This window comes from Triticum aestivum, chromosome 4A (assembly GCF_018294505.1).
Source record: "Triticum aestivum cultivar Chinese Spring chromosome 4A, IWGSC CS RefSeq v2.1, whole genome shotgun sequence".
NCBI classification, from domain to species: Eukaryota; Viridiplantae; Streptophyta; class Magnoliopsida; order Poales; family Poaceae; genus Triticum; species Triticum aestivum.
In genome coordinates this window covers 201231990-201244393 of record NC_057803.1, presented here as the reverse complement: position 1 = coordinate 201244393, position 12404 = coordinate 201231990, and the positions used below count along the sequence as shown (strand labels likewise).

The 12404-nt window shown below is 55.7% G+C and overlaps 1 protein-coding gene across 5 annotated transcripts in view; it reads left to right on the top strand.

The window, feature by feature from the left end:
- The window catches only part of LOC123085828 (SAC3 family protein C), a 38737-nt gene extending 27177 nt beyond the window's left edge, over window positions 1-11560 (top strand). For 2 of the 5 annotated variants that reach the window (XR_006439960.1, XM_044507533.1), the window contains exon 7: window positions 11038-11560. Coding sequence is in view for 3 of the 5 variants with exons in the window: in XM_044507533.1 (XP_044363468.1) it covers window positions 11038-11073 (36 nt within the window). In the remaining 2 variants the exon portion in view is untranslated. Of the gene's footprint in view, window positions 1-6 lie in introns of all 5 variants that reach the window. The other 3 variants (XR_006439961.1, XM_044507534.1, XM_044507532.1) reach the window with 2 other exon arrangements.
- The last annotated feature ends 844 nt before the right edge of the window (window positions 11561-12404 follow it).

Here is a 12404-nt window from a genome sequence, read left to right as displayed (position 1 = left end):
TTTCAGCAAGAATACTCATCAGGTCAGGGACAAATGATTATACGATGAGGAGCGCTCCCCACCCGCCCCGCTCCTCCTAGCTCCCCCGCCCGCTTCGTCCCAGCCGCCGGTGAATCCCCGCCGGTAGCCCTCCTACCTCCCCCCTCCCCCCACCCCCCCTCCCCGAGGCCATGGCGACCCCCAGTGCTGACCCTGCCGACCGCCGGGCGACCCCCTCCGACGACCGCGTGTCCCTTGGCGGCCGCTGGTCCGACTCGGAGGGCGAGTCCTCGACGCGCTCGTACAGCGATGTCGCACGCTCCCCGCCGACCGCCCCCACGCCGCATGCGCTCCCAACCCCCGCTCATGCCGCTGCAACAGCTGGGCAGCCTGCCGCGAGTCGCCTCAGCCCCCGCTCCAAGGTTTTCCGCGCCCCTGGCGGCGTCCAGGTCGACGCGGAAGGCTACCAGCTTCCGCGGCGTCGGAATCGCCGCCGCCGCCCTCGCCAGGAGGCCTTGCCTTCCCCTCCTCAGCCCCGACGACGCAGCCCCTCGCCGGAGGAGGTCGCCGGCCTCTGCTTTCGCTGTTTGGACCACCGTCATCGGGTGCGGGACTGCACCAACGACGTCCGCTGCCGCCGCTGCCTCGAGTCCGGCCACGAGTCGCGCGCCTGCGACGCCCGGCGCCGGGAAGACTCCCGGGCCGACTCCGGCCGCTCGGGCCCTGCTGTTCGCGGGGCTGCGCCTCGGGCCACAATGCCGTCGCCGCCACCACCTGCTGCTCCGGTGGTCCGCGCTCCCTTGGCTCCCGCCCCCGCACCGGTGCGGGTCATCATGTCGCACTCGGTTGAGATGGAGGAGGCCGAGGTGGTTCTCACCCGCGCGATGGTGGCCTCCATTACTGGCAACAGGCAACCCGTGTCCGCTGCCGAGGTCGCCGACGTGCTCATTTCCTCCCTCGAGCTCGTCGACGGTGACTTCACAGTTCACGTCCATCACCCCGAAGATTTTCTGATCCTCTTCAACTCGCGCTCGACCATGGATCGCCTCAACGGTGATCACTTCATCCGCTCCCCGCGGTTCTCCCTCTCCGTGCGGCCCTGGAGCAAGCTGGCTCATGCGGGCTCCGGCCAGTTCGAGCACCGCGTCGAGCTTGAGCTCCAGGGCATCCCTGCTCAGGCATGGCACCTCTCGACGGCCGAGCATATTCTTGGGGAGAGCTGCTAGATTGAGAGACTCCACCCCGGCACGCGTTCTAGGGCTGATTTGGCCGTCTTCCGGCTGGCAGGGCGCACGCATGATCCTGCCAACATCCGCCGCGCCGCCATCCTGGAAATCGTGGAACAGATCCCCGCGCGCGTGGGCTCGGAGGCGCCTGCCATCCGGACCCTCACCTACCCGATTTCCATCGCGCTGGCCCGTGCGGAGAGGATCGGCGCCCCAGCTCCCCGTGCTGGCGCTGGCGACGGACCGGCCGGCGGTGGCGCCGGTGATGGCGACGGCCCTGCTCGTGGCAGGGGCCCTGGCTGTGCGTGTCGCCGCGGCCGCAAGCGTCGACGCTCGGAGGCGCCGCCGGCCGGCCGGGCTGATGGCATGGCCGTCGACTCCCTGGGGTGGCGGGTTGGGAACCGCGCTGCGCGCACCGACGGTCTGTCCGTCGCGTCTGCATGGCCCGCGCCGCCCTCCGCGGTTGCGCCGCCGTCCGTACACCGTCGCGGCTGCGCCATAGAGTCCTGGCCTGGGCAGCGTGGTCAGCTGGAGCAGCAGCGCGATCAGCATGGCCCCACCAACATGCGTGGCCGCGCCAGAAAAGGGAGGCGCAAAAGAAAGCCAAAGCAAGCTTTGGCAGTGGCCCAGGCGGGCAGGGCCTCTGTTGCTGCAGGAGATGACGGAGATGCGCGAAGGACGCCTGTCGGTGGCCCCCTGCCTGGCCCCTCGGCTGCTCCAATCCCCAGCGTGGAGCCAGGCCACGGACCAAGTGGCACGCCCCCATTCGCGGAGAACACTTCGGAAGGATCCCGAGATTTGAATCTCACACCATCGGATGCCCCCGAGGAGGATTGTATGGGCCCTGGTTCTGATGCTCCTGATCCGAGGAATTGTCGGGATCTGCCCGATATGCGCGTGGGACCAACCTCACAGCCTGTGCCGGCCTGCTTGTCGGGGCAAAGCGGCGTCTCGCCTGCACCCCCACCTGACGACGACCCTATCCCCGCTGACCGGTCCTTCGGGCCCCATGCGCGCGTCGTGGGTGGAGGAGAGGAGCGCCCCACCTCGTTCCCCCAGGCCAAGGCCTCTCTACCGCCCCAGGCCCAGCCCATTGAGGACACTGGGCTCTCGCCCCAGGTGACTATTCTGCAGAGGCCACAAAGCCCGATCACCGCAACGGGACTCAACTTGGAGGCCCGCACGCCTGCGAGGGCCCAACTGGGGACGAATCTGCCTGCTGCCGAGCGCTTCGCATCCCCGCCGATCACCATGCGCCGTTCCCGCGCCCGTCCCGCTGCGCCAAGCTCCCTAACGTTGGGGGAATTTCTGGCCGCATGGTGGGAACATGTAGGCATTTGTACCCTTTCTGAAGGGAACTATACCCAAGAAAAACACACTTTTTCGACCAAAACTCTAGCTTATGTTTGTTATATGGACGCAAATGAGGCCAACATGCACACCCGAAGACTTTGAGAAAGGTGTAGTCTGGGATTTCATTGAGCAAGAGTTCAAGCGGAGTTTTCATATTCAGTAGTCGTGAGGGCAGCCTATTGATCAAAAAACAGGCAGTGGAGAAAGCATCACTCCAGAACCTAAAAGGTACGGAGGCATGAGCTAATAAAGTAATGCCAGTTTCTACAAGATGACGATGCTTACGTTCAGCAGTCCCATTCTGCTGATGTGTATGAGGACAAGACACACGATGTGCAATCCCAAGTTTGTTAAAGAACGAGTTGAGGTTGTGATATTCACCCCCCAGTCGCTTTGAACATGAATAATTTTCTAGCTAAGGAGACGCTCAACATGTGCTTGGAACTGTAGAAACACATCAAACATATCAGATTTTTTCTTAATAAGATAAAGCCAAGTAAACCGACTATAAGCATCAATGAAACTGACATAATAATGGTGGCCACTGACAGACGTTTGGGCATGACCCCATACATCGGAAAACACAAGTTCAAGAGGATGTTTCACAACACGACTAGACTCTGAAAACGGGAGTTGGTGACTCTTGCCCTGCTGACAGGCATCACAAATAGTTTCAGCAGTTTTATTTGGCACAACCGGTAGTTCATGACGATGCAACACATGACGGACTATGGGAACAGCAGGATGACCAAGTCGCGCATGCCAATGTGTGGGTGAGACACGAACACCACTGAACGCCTGAGGAGAAAACTGCATGGGAGGTGCAGTCGGCGCGTCAAGTGCATACAAGCCACGGCGAAGACGACCGCTAAGCAGAACGACCCTCGTGTGCCGATCCTTGATAAAGAAACAAAAAGGGTGAAATTCAGCAAGGACATTATTGTCACGAGTAAGTTGTGGAACAGACAACAAACTACGCGTAGCAGTGGGAATACAAAGAATATTAGAAAGATGCAGTTTTCGCGAATTGTGTGCAAGAAGGGATGCCTGACCAACATGGGAGATGCGCATACCTGCTCCGTTTGCGGTGTGCACCTGATCATGGCCGTGATATGGCTCCTGAGTGGAAAGCTTGCCCATGTCGTTGGTGAGGTGGTTCGTAGCTCCCGTGTCCATGTACCATGTAGGATCAATCGAGTAGGATGGAGTACGTCCGTGCTCATGACTCACGACCGCAGCGGCCGCCTGTTTTTCATTCCCCTTGCCATTGTTGCCTAGGCCAAGGAAATCTTGCTTGTAGCGGCGATGACAGCGAGAAGCTATGTGGCGCTCAATGCCACACAGTTGGCAGGCCTGCTGAGCACCGCAATAGGGGCAGCAAGCCACCGGTTGTGATCCGCCTGTGATGGATGGCGCGGTGCCCCGCGAAGTCTGCTGAGATGGAGCTGCCGGCTTGGCAGGGAGCGACGGCTTCTGTGATTTGCCACGGGTCGCGGCATTAGCGGAGGCAAAACTCGAAGCAGTCCGACGCGCTTTGATGCGCTGTTCGCGACCAAGAAGACGCACGTACAGTTCCCGTGGCGGGATAGGAGCCTCGCAACCATGGACGTTCTCAATAAGATTATCATAGTCATCATCGAGGCCATTGAGCACATGGGTGGTGAAATCCTCATCTCCGAGGGGCTGGCCAATTGAGGCCAACGTATCTGCAAGACCGGACATCTTGTTGAAGTACTCCGTGATAGTGAGGGCATCAAGCTTGGCCTCCCCCAACTCAGTGCGGATAGAGTGAGCATGCGCCTGAGACTGAGAGGCAAAACTGTTGTGAAGCGCAGACCAAGCATCCCAAGATGTCACAGCGAAGATGACAAGCGACGATACGCTCGGAGTGAGCGAGGACTGAATGGCAGAAAGTATCGCCTGGTCTTGAGCCACCCACACATGATGAGCCGGATGATACGGCGGCGGACACGGGATGGAGCCATCAACATAGCCCTCCAAGTAGCGACTCCGGAGGAGGGGTAGCACCTGCGCCCGCCATGACAAGTAGTTTTCCGGCGTAAGCTTCACCGGAAGGAGATGCGAGAAGTAAAACGGCGATGGCGTCGGAGCATAACTCGCAGGAGCATGTGTCGGTGGCGCATGAAGGCCCATCATCGGATCAGCAACATGAGGAGCAAGCGCCAAAGACGCCTCATAGCCAGGAGCAGCTGGGGCATCGACCGGATCGTGCGGGATTCCCGAGGACACGACGGGTGCAGCACCGTAAGCCGCCCCATAGGGCTGCAGATGCGACGGAGCCACCTGAGATGACGGAAGCCCTGACCCGTAGGGTGATGCCGGCCAGGCAGGGGGCAGCGGTGGCGCAGCGCCATATGTTGATGCAGGGGCGCCGTACCACGGGGCGTAGGACTGGGGCGCGCCATAGGGTTGAGGGGCGCCATAGGGCGGAGGGGCGCCGTAGGGCTGAGGCGGAGCCACCCCATAGGCAGTCGGCGCAGGGCCACGAAGCAGCGGCGGCGCCAAGGCGATGGTCGAGGGAGTAGCGCCGCTGGCGGCGATCGGCGACTGCAGATTGCCCTGCCATCCCTGCTCCTGCCCGCCCTGCTCGACCAGAGGGCCCGCGGAGGGTCCGCCGGGTAGCGGAGGCTGCCGCCAGGTTGTGGCGAGCGGGGGCGATGCATGGAAGGTTGACGAGGGGGCGATCGGCGCGCCGGCGGTGGAGGCAGCCGGGGCGGCGGCGGGGTTGGAGGAGGCCATCGCGGCGGCGGCGCTAGGAGGTGCAGCGGAAGACACAAAAACCTTAGTCTGATACCATGTTAAACCAGAATATTGGGCAACTGCTCGACACCCTTAGGGGGGTGCGGCTATCTCATTTGGAGGAGGCCATCGCGGCGGCGGCGCTAGGAGGTGCAGCGGAAGACACAAAAACCTTAGTCTGATACCATGTTAAAACCAGAATATTGGGCAACTGCTCGACACCCTTAGGGGGGTGCGGCTATCTCATTATATATAAGTACCAAAGGGTACAAGTACAAGGTGTATACACAAGTCTACGTATAAACAAGTCTACGTATACATATACAATCTAACAGGGATTTCAGGGGATTTGGTGAATCCCCCTCTTCCACCCAATCCCCTCAGGTCCCCTTGAAACCTCAAATCCCTCTCCAGCCACAATCCCCTTCATATAAAACATTGTTTGGTAGGCAGAGATCGCCCTATTGAGTTAAAAAGGTGTAAAACAGTTAAAAATCCAAATCTTTACAGGTTAAATAGCATCATAGCTAGACAAACTTGCTATAAAATTGTGAATGACACCTAATAAAAATGTGACAGCAGTTCTTCACATCAAGAACATAATCTCTCATAGCAGCATGACTTGAAACCAATAATATCTTCATAGCAACATGATCTTTCACAACGCCAAACATAATGCTATACAGGGTACTTTTGCAATCGCTCACAATCAATTATATTTTTACAGACTAAGCAAGGATGAGAATGATGTTGTCATACAGATGAATTGCTCTTACGATGTCATGATCATCGAGTTTTTGAATGGCCAAAAGTTTGTCCAGCTTGCTTCTCTAGAGCCTGCTAAAACAAAAGGAGATGAGCTTTTTAAATAGGCCAACAAGTCAGACAGATGACTAGTACAAGAAAGCTAAATAGGCCAACCTATGTTCTAGTACTCTCTACTCACAACAGTTCGCTCAGCGAATTACAACATTCAAATACACACAGATGCAACGACTAGAAGTCATCGTTCAAAGCAAGATCATTTCCACACCCAAAAATTACCAGGATTATCCCTTCATATGCGAAACATTGGCGAGGATAGCGAGGACCTGGACACGTGTGGCGCCACTAAGCAATGTGATAAGGACATCTACAATAGTTCAGACAATTAATCTCTCTATGACACCTACAGACAGTGATATATACAAATCATACAGTAATCTATCTATGAACAACAAGATATACTAGTACGTATGTGGAAAAAAATAAGTGCAGAAATCTTGCAAGCAAATATGCTTAGACATGAAACAACCAGATTAATTAATGGGGGTGCTCTGCAAGCAAGTGATAAGATGAAAAAAGTTACATGTATTATGTATCTCTACTCCTAATGTCTCAGTCCGTAGGCCGTTCGTTGGTTTCGTTCGTTTCCCACCAAGCGATCTCCCTCCCACCGATTTTCCCCCTCCCTCCGAAAACCAACAGTGGTTTTAATTCATCACCAAACCCACACGTCCCATGTTAAAAAAAACCAAACCAACCCTTCCATCCTTCCAGCGATCGCACCCTTCCATATAAGGCACCAATCAAATCATATCGAATGGTGGGTTTAAAACCTTCCATCCAAAACATATCGCATCACGAAAAGCTTTCATAAACAACAACAATGAAATCGCATTGCAATCAAATATTTTCGCTGTTTCTGTAGAGAATGATTTGGTGCGTCGATAATTGATTGATCGTGCACTAGGCACATATATATAGGTACAAGGGGTGCGACCGGTATCTTGTCTCCTAAGATACACGTACATACAGAGGGAGACAGATACAACAGGCACTGCATACAGGACCCAGACCTACGTACATGTACACATGTTCAACACCCCGCGCAGTCGAAGCGTCGCCGGTGACACAAAGACTGGACCGAAAGCCCTTGAAAGTCGAGGTGGGTAGTCCCTTCGTCATTACATCGGCGAACTGCTGATCGGTGGGCACATGTAGAACACGAACACGACCAAGTGCAACGTGCTCCCGGACGAAGTGGATGTCGAGCTCGATGTGCTTCGTCCGTCGATGATGGATAGGGTTGGCAGCGAGGTACACCGCGGAGACGTTATCGCAGTAGACGAGCGTCGCCTTGGTGACCGCACATAGCAACTCCTGAAGTAGCTGTCGTAGCCATGAACACTCCGCGATGGCGTTGGCTACGGCGCGATACTCGGCCTCGGCGCTCGATCGTGAGACCGTGGGTTGTTGTTTAGATGACCACGAAATCAGAGAGGGCCCGAGGTAGACACAGTAGCCGGAAGTGGAGCGTCGAGTGTCGGGACACCCAGCCCAGTCGGTGTCGGAGTAGGCGACAAGGCTGGTGTCCGGCGAGGCCGTCAGGGTGAGACCCATGGCTGTGGTGCCACATATGTACCGAAGTATACGTTTCACGAGAGCCCAATGGGTTTCACGAGGAGTGTGCATGTGAAGGCACACCTGCTGGACAGCATACTGAATGTCCGGACGCGTCAGTGTGAGGTATTGAAGCGCACCGACGATGGAGCGGTAGAAGGGAGTGTCGGACGCTGGAGAGCCCTCGACGGAGGACACCTTAGCCTTTGTATCGACAGGCGTGGAAGCAGGCTTGCAGTTAAGCATGCCCGCTCGCTCCAGAAGCTCGTAGGCGTACTTCTGCTGGTGCAGGAAGAAGCCAGTAGCCCGACGCACGACCTCGATGCCGAGGAAGTAGTGGAGAGCCCCCAAGTCCTTGTGGGCGAACTCGGTGCCGAGGCGAGCTGTGATCTGCTGAAGAAGCGCTGGCGAGGACGCAGTCAGGATGATGTCATCGACGTACAGTAGGAGGTACGCGGTGGCAGGGCCCTAGTGGTAGACAAACAGGGAGGCATCGGACCTTGTGGACCGGAACCCCTGCTGCTGGAGGAAGGCCGCGATCCGCTGGTACCATGCCCGAGGTGCCTGCTTCAACCCGTATAGAGAACGGGAGAGCAAGCACACGTGGTCCGGATAGGCGGTGTCGACGAAACCAGTCGGCTGCTAACAGAACACCTGCTCGTCGAGATGACCATACAAGAAAGCATTAGACACGTCGAGCTGGTGAACAGGCTGAGCGCGAGAAACAGCAAGCTGGAGAACAACGCGAATCGTGTCCGGTTTGACAACCGGGGCGAAGGTGTCGGTGAAGTCCACGCCGGCGCGCTGGCGAAAGCCGCACACCACCCAACGCGCCTTGTAGCGCTCGAGAGAACCGTCGGGGCGAGTCTTGTGGCGGAAGACCCACTTGCAAGTGATGACATTGGCACGGGGTGGCCGCGGGACAAGCTGCCATGTGCGGTTGCGCTGTAGGGCGTCAAACTCCTCACGCATCGCAGCTAGCCAATTCGGATCCCGAAGGGCTGCGCGAGCAGAGGTGGGGAGCGGGGACGGTGTCGAGGTAGAAGTCGCGCACGCGTACTCGTCCGACGGGTAGCACGTGCTGGGACACAGCATCCCAGTTCGAGCCCGAGTGACCACACCGATGAGGGGTGCGGCCGCAGTGCCGGGGGCCGCGGCGACGGGAGCCACGACGGGGGCTGCGTCGGGGGCAGCTGCGGGAGCCGCAGCGGGGCCGGCCGAGGGGGCCACGGTGACGGGGGCCGCGATGGGGTCCGCGGCGGGGGCGGCCGCGAGACCCGCAGCGGGGCCGTCCAAGGGGGCCGCGGCGACGGGCGCCGCGACGAGGTCCGTAGCGGGGGCCGCGGCGGGGGCCGCAGAGGAGGCCGCTGCGTCGGGGGCCGTGGCAGGAGCCGGGGGCCGCCGGCGCGGGGAGCGCGGGCAGGGCCGGACCCGGGGCGCGGCTGGGCGGTCCGCCAAAGGTGGGGGCAGGGACGAACCGCGCCGCAGAAGACTCCGAAGGTGATGGTACCTGCTGAAACGGGAACACGTGCTCATCAAAGTACACATGCCGCGAAGTGAAAACGCGGTGGGAGACTGGATCATAGCACTGGTAACCTTTGGTGTTGGGAGGATATCCAAGAAAGATGCAAGGAAGGGACCGGGGCGCGAGTTTGTGAGGAGCAGTGGACGCGGTGCTAGGATAACAGAGACACCCGAAAATGCGAAGACCATCATAAGATGGAACCGCACCAAAGAGGAGCTGATGAGGGGTGTAGTTCCAGCGGGAACGACAGGGGCGAATGTTAATGAGTAGGCTGGCGGTCGCGAGCGCGTCTGGCCAGAACCGAGGAGGCCCGTAGGAGTGAAAGAGCAACGTGCGAACACAGTCATTTAGCATATGAAGGACGCGCTCGGCGCGACCATTCTGCTGAGACGTGTAGGGGCAGGTGAGGCGAAAGATGGTGCCGTGGGACGCAAGTAAATTGCGGACGGCGACGTTGCCAAACTCCTTGCCGTTGTCAGTTTGCAAGGCGAGAATAGGACGACCAAACTGTGTGGTGACATATGAATAAAAGGCGGTGAGTGAGGCAAGAGCGTCGGACTTACAACGGAGAGGGAAGGTCCACACATAATGAGTAAAATCATCCAATATCACCAGATAGTATAAATAGCCCGTGTTGCTAGCAACCGGGGGCATCCAAACATCACTATGCAATAACTGAAACGGAAAGGTGGAAATGTTTGTAGACTCGCTAAAGGGAAGACAAACGTGCTTGCCAAGACGACAAGCCTCACAAGTGTGATCGTCGACCTTATTACATGAGAAGAAAAAACTCTGAAGAATCGGATGCATAACGGTGGAGTTGGGATGACCAAGACGGGCATGCCAAAGATCGACACTGGCGGCGAAGGCGGCGGGGCGACGGGTGGTGGCGGCGCCGGAGGGAATTGCGCAGCAGCAGCAGAGGCAGAGGGATGTGGACGCTGCTCCATGCCGCTCCACCTCTACTACAAGTCCGGCAACTCCGGCACCGAGCCCTACATCGTCGCCCACGACTTGGTGACGGCCGGTTTGGACGAGGCGGGGATCAAGCACCTTGGAGACCGCGTGGCTGGGGAGGAAGATGCAGCAGCCATGGCCGATGGCAAACCAGACGACGAGGGGAAAGGAGGGGAGGCGAGGACTTACCACCAGAGAGAAGTCCAGTACGTCGGTGGAGGTACACCGGCGTCGAGGCGTCGGGCGACGACATCCTGGGGAGGCGCCGGGCGGCGGAGTCTTGGAGAGGAGTCGGGCGGCGGCGACGTCTTCACGAGTCGAGTAGCGACATCTCCTAATCCTCGAGCCCCCCCCCTCGAGGGTTCTGAAGTGCATGGGAAGACGTGGATCGAATGGGAGGCGAGGGGGTTGGGCCCATGTAACCTCGCATACCAAACAGTCCGACGGGGTTTTGTGAGGATTCTGGGCCTCGCGGGGTTAATCCCCTGAAAACCCCTCCGACCCATGCGAAACAAACAAACGAGGCCTTGCTGGTCTGGATGCTCTAATGGTGAGCACCTTTTGCCGAGAGGAGGGATGGTCTAGGTTTTGAAGACTGCATGGTAGGCTTAGTTCCTGGTACTCCCTCCTCTTCTTTTAGTCCCCATATAATTTTGTTCGAAGTCAAAGTATCTCTAGTTTGACCAAACTTATAGAAAAAAGTATCAACATTCACAATGCCAAATAAATATTTTTAGATTCATTACGCAATGTAGTTTCATGAAATATATATTTGGTATTGTATATGTTGATATTTTTTAATATATATTTGATCAAACTTTGTAAAGTTTGACTTGACACAAATCTAATACGCAGCAAAGTAAAAAGGACCGGAGGGAGTACATTACCTAGGAACGGAGAGATTTCTTATGTTGGCGACGAAATTGCCAAAAAATGCATTAGCACTAGGAACTCTGTCGGTGTGAATGCTCTGTATGGGCTAACATCACCAAAGAAGCGGACTACGTGTCCTGAAAGAGGGGATGCACCCAAAAAACCGCGGAGGCCTGGGAAGTGCAAGAATTGCAGCATGGAAGGACATCGTCGAACCACTTGCACTAGGCGGATGGGTGTTGCTGAAATATGAAAACTGATTTTTTATAATCTGTATTATTGTAGTTCCGAGTATTTTCTGGTGTTTTTCTGTGAGCTTTGCTCCACGCTTGTTCCTCAGTTAGGAGAGGCATGTGGTAGAATGTAAACTTATGTTTGTTTCTTAATAATTTATGACTTATGCATTTCGCAGACTGTAACTTAAGTGTGAAATTAAAATATTTGCTAGGACATGTTCGATGTGCCGGTTTTTTAATCTGAATAAATTGCAGTTTGCCAGAACTCAGTTTGGTCTCATTTTCAGCAAGATGTGATTGCTGGGGAAACCCAAAAAATAACCGCATGCATTAAAATGGGGATTCTCACTAGATTTGGAGGGCTATGACAATGGTCGCTGCTACTATGAAATGGGGATTTTTTTTCCGTTGAGTGCGTCCGGATTAAGGATGGCAATTTTATCCATGGACATGGATATCCATGGATATCCGACCCGAATGGACAGGGTCTGGATATGCTTTTGTGTCCATGGACACCGTCCAAACCCGACCCGATTGCTCGTGGGTAGGGTATGGATATAATATTGTACCCATGGATATATTCAAACCCGACCCGATAGTGTGACTTAATGGGCCAAAATCTGCTATCCCTACCCCACAGTCACATGTCCCACTGCAATTTTACACTTTGTTATCTAAAACATGTAAAAGAAATTGCACAATCTCCGTCGTAACTTTTATTAGTTGACAATCAATCCCCTCTGTAATATACTCCAATGCCCTTTCCCTTATTTTTATCTCCTTGTTAAATGACTCGTCATTCACAACTATTAGAAAAATACTAAATGATCTTAGCTTGTTAGTGGATGTTGATTTACCATAAGTTGATAATTAGCATAAGTAAGGCCTAGCCTGCTACAAGGTGAAGAATGGAGGAGCTTATGTTAACACTGTGTTATGTGTAATTTATATTTCTTGAGAGGACCCAATGGATATCCATCGGGTATGGACATGGACACAATTTATCAGCCATGGATTTTTTGTGGATGGACAAAGACTGTCTTCATGGATATGGATATGGATTTAATATTGTTCAACCCGATCCAAACCCGACCCATTGCCATCCTTAGTCCG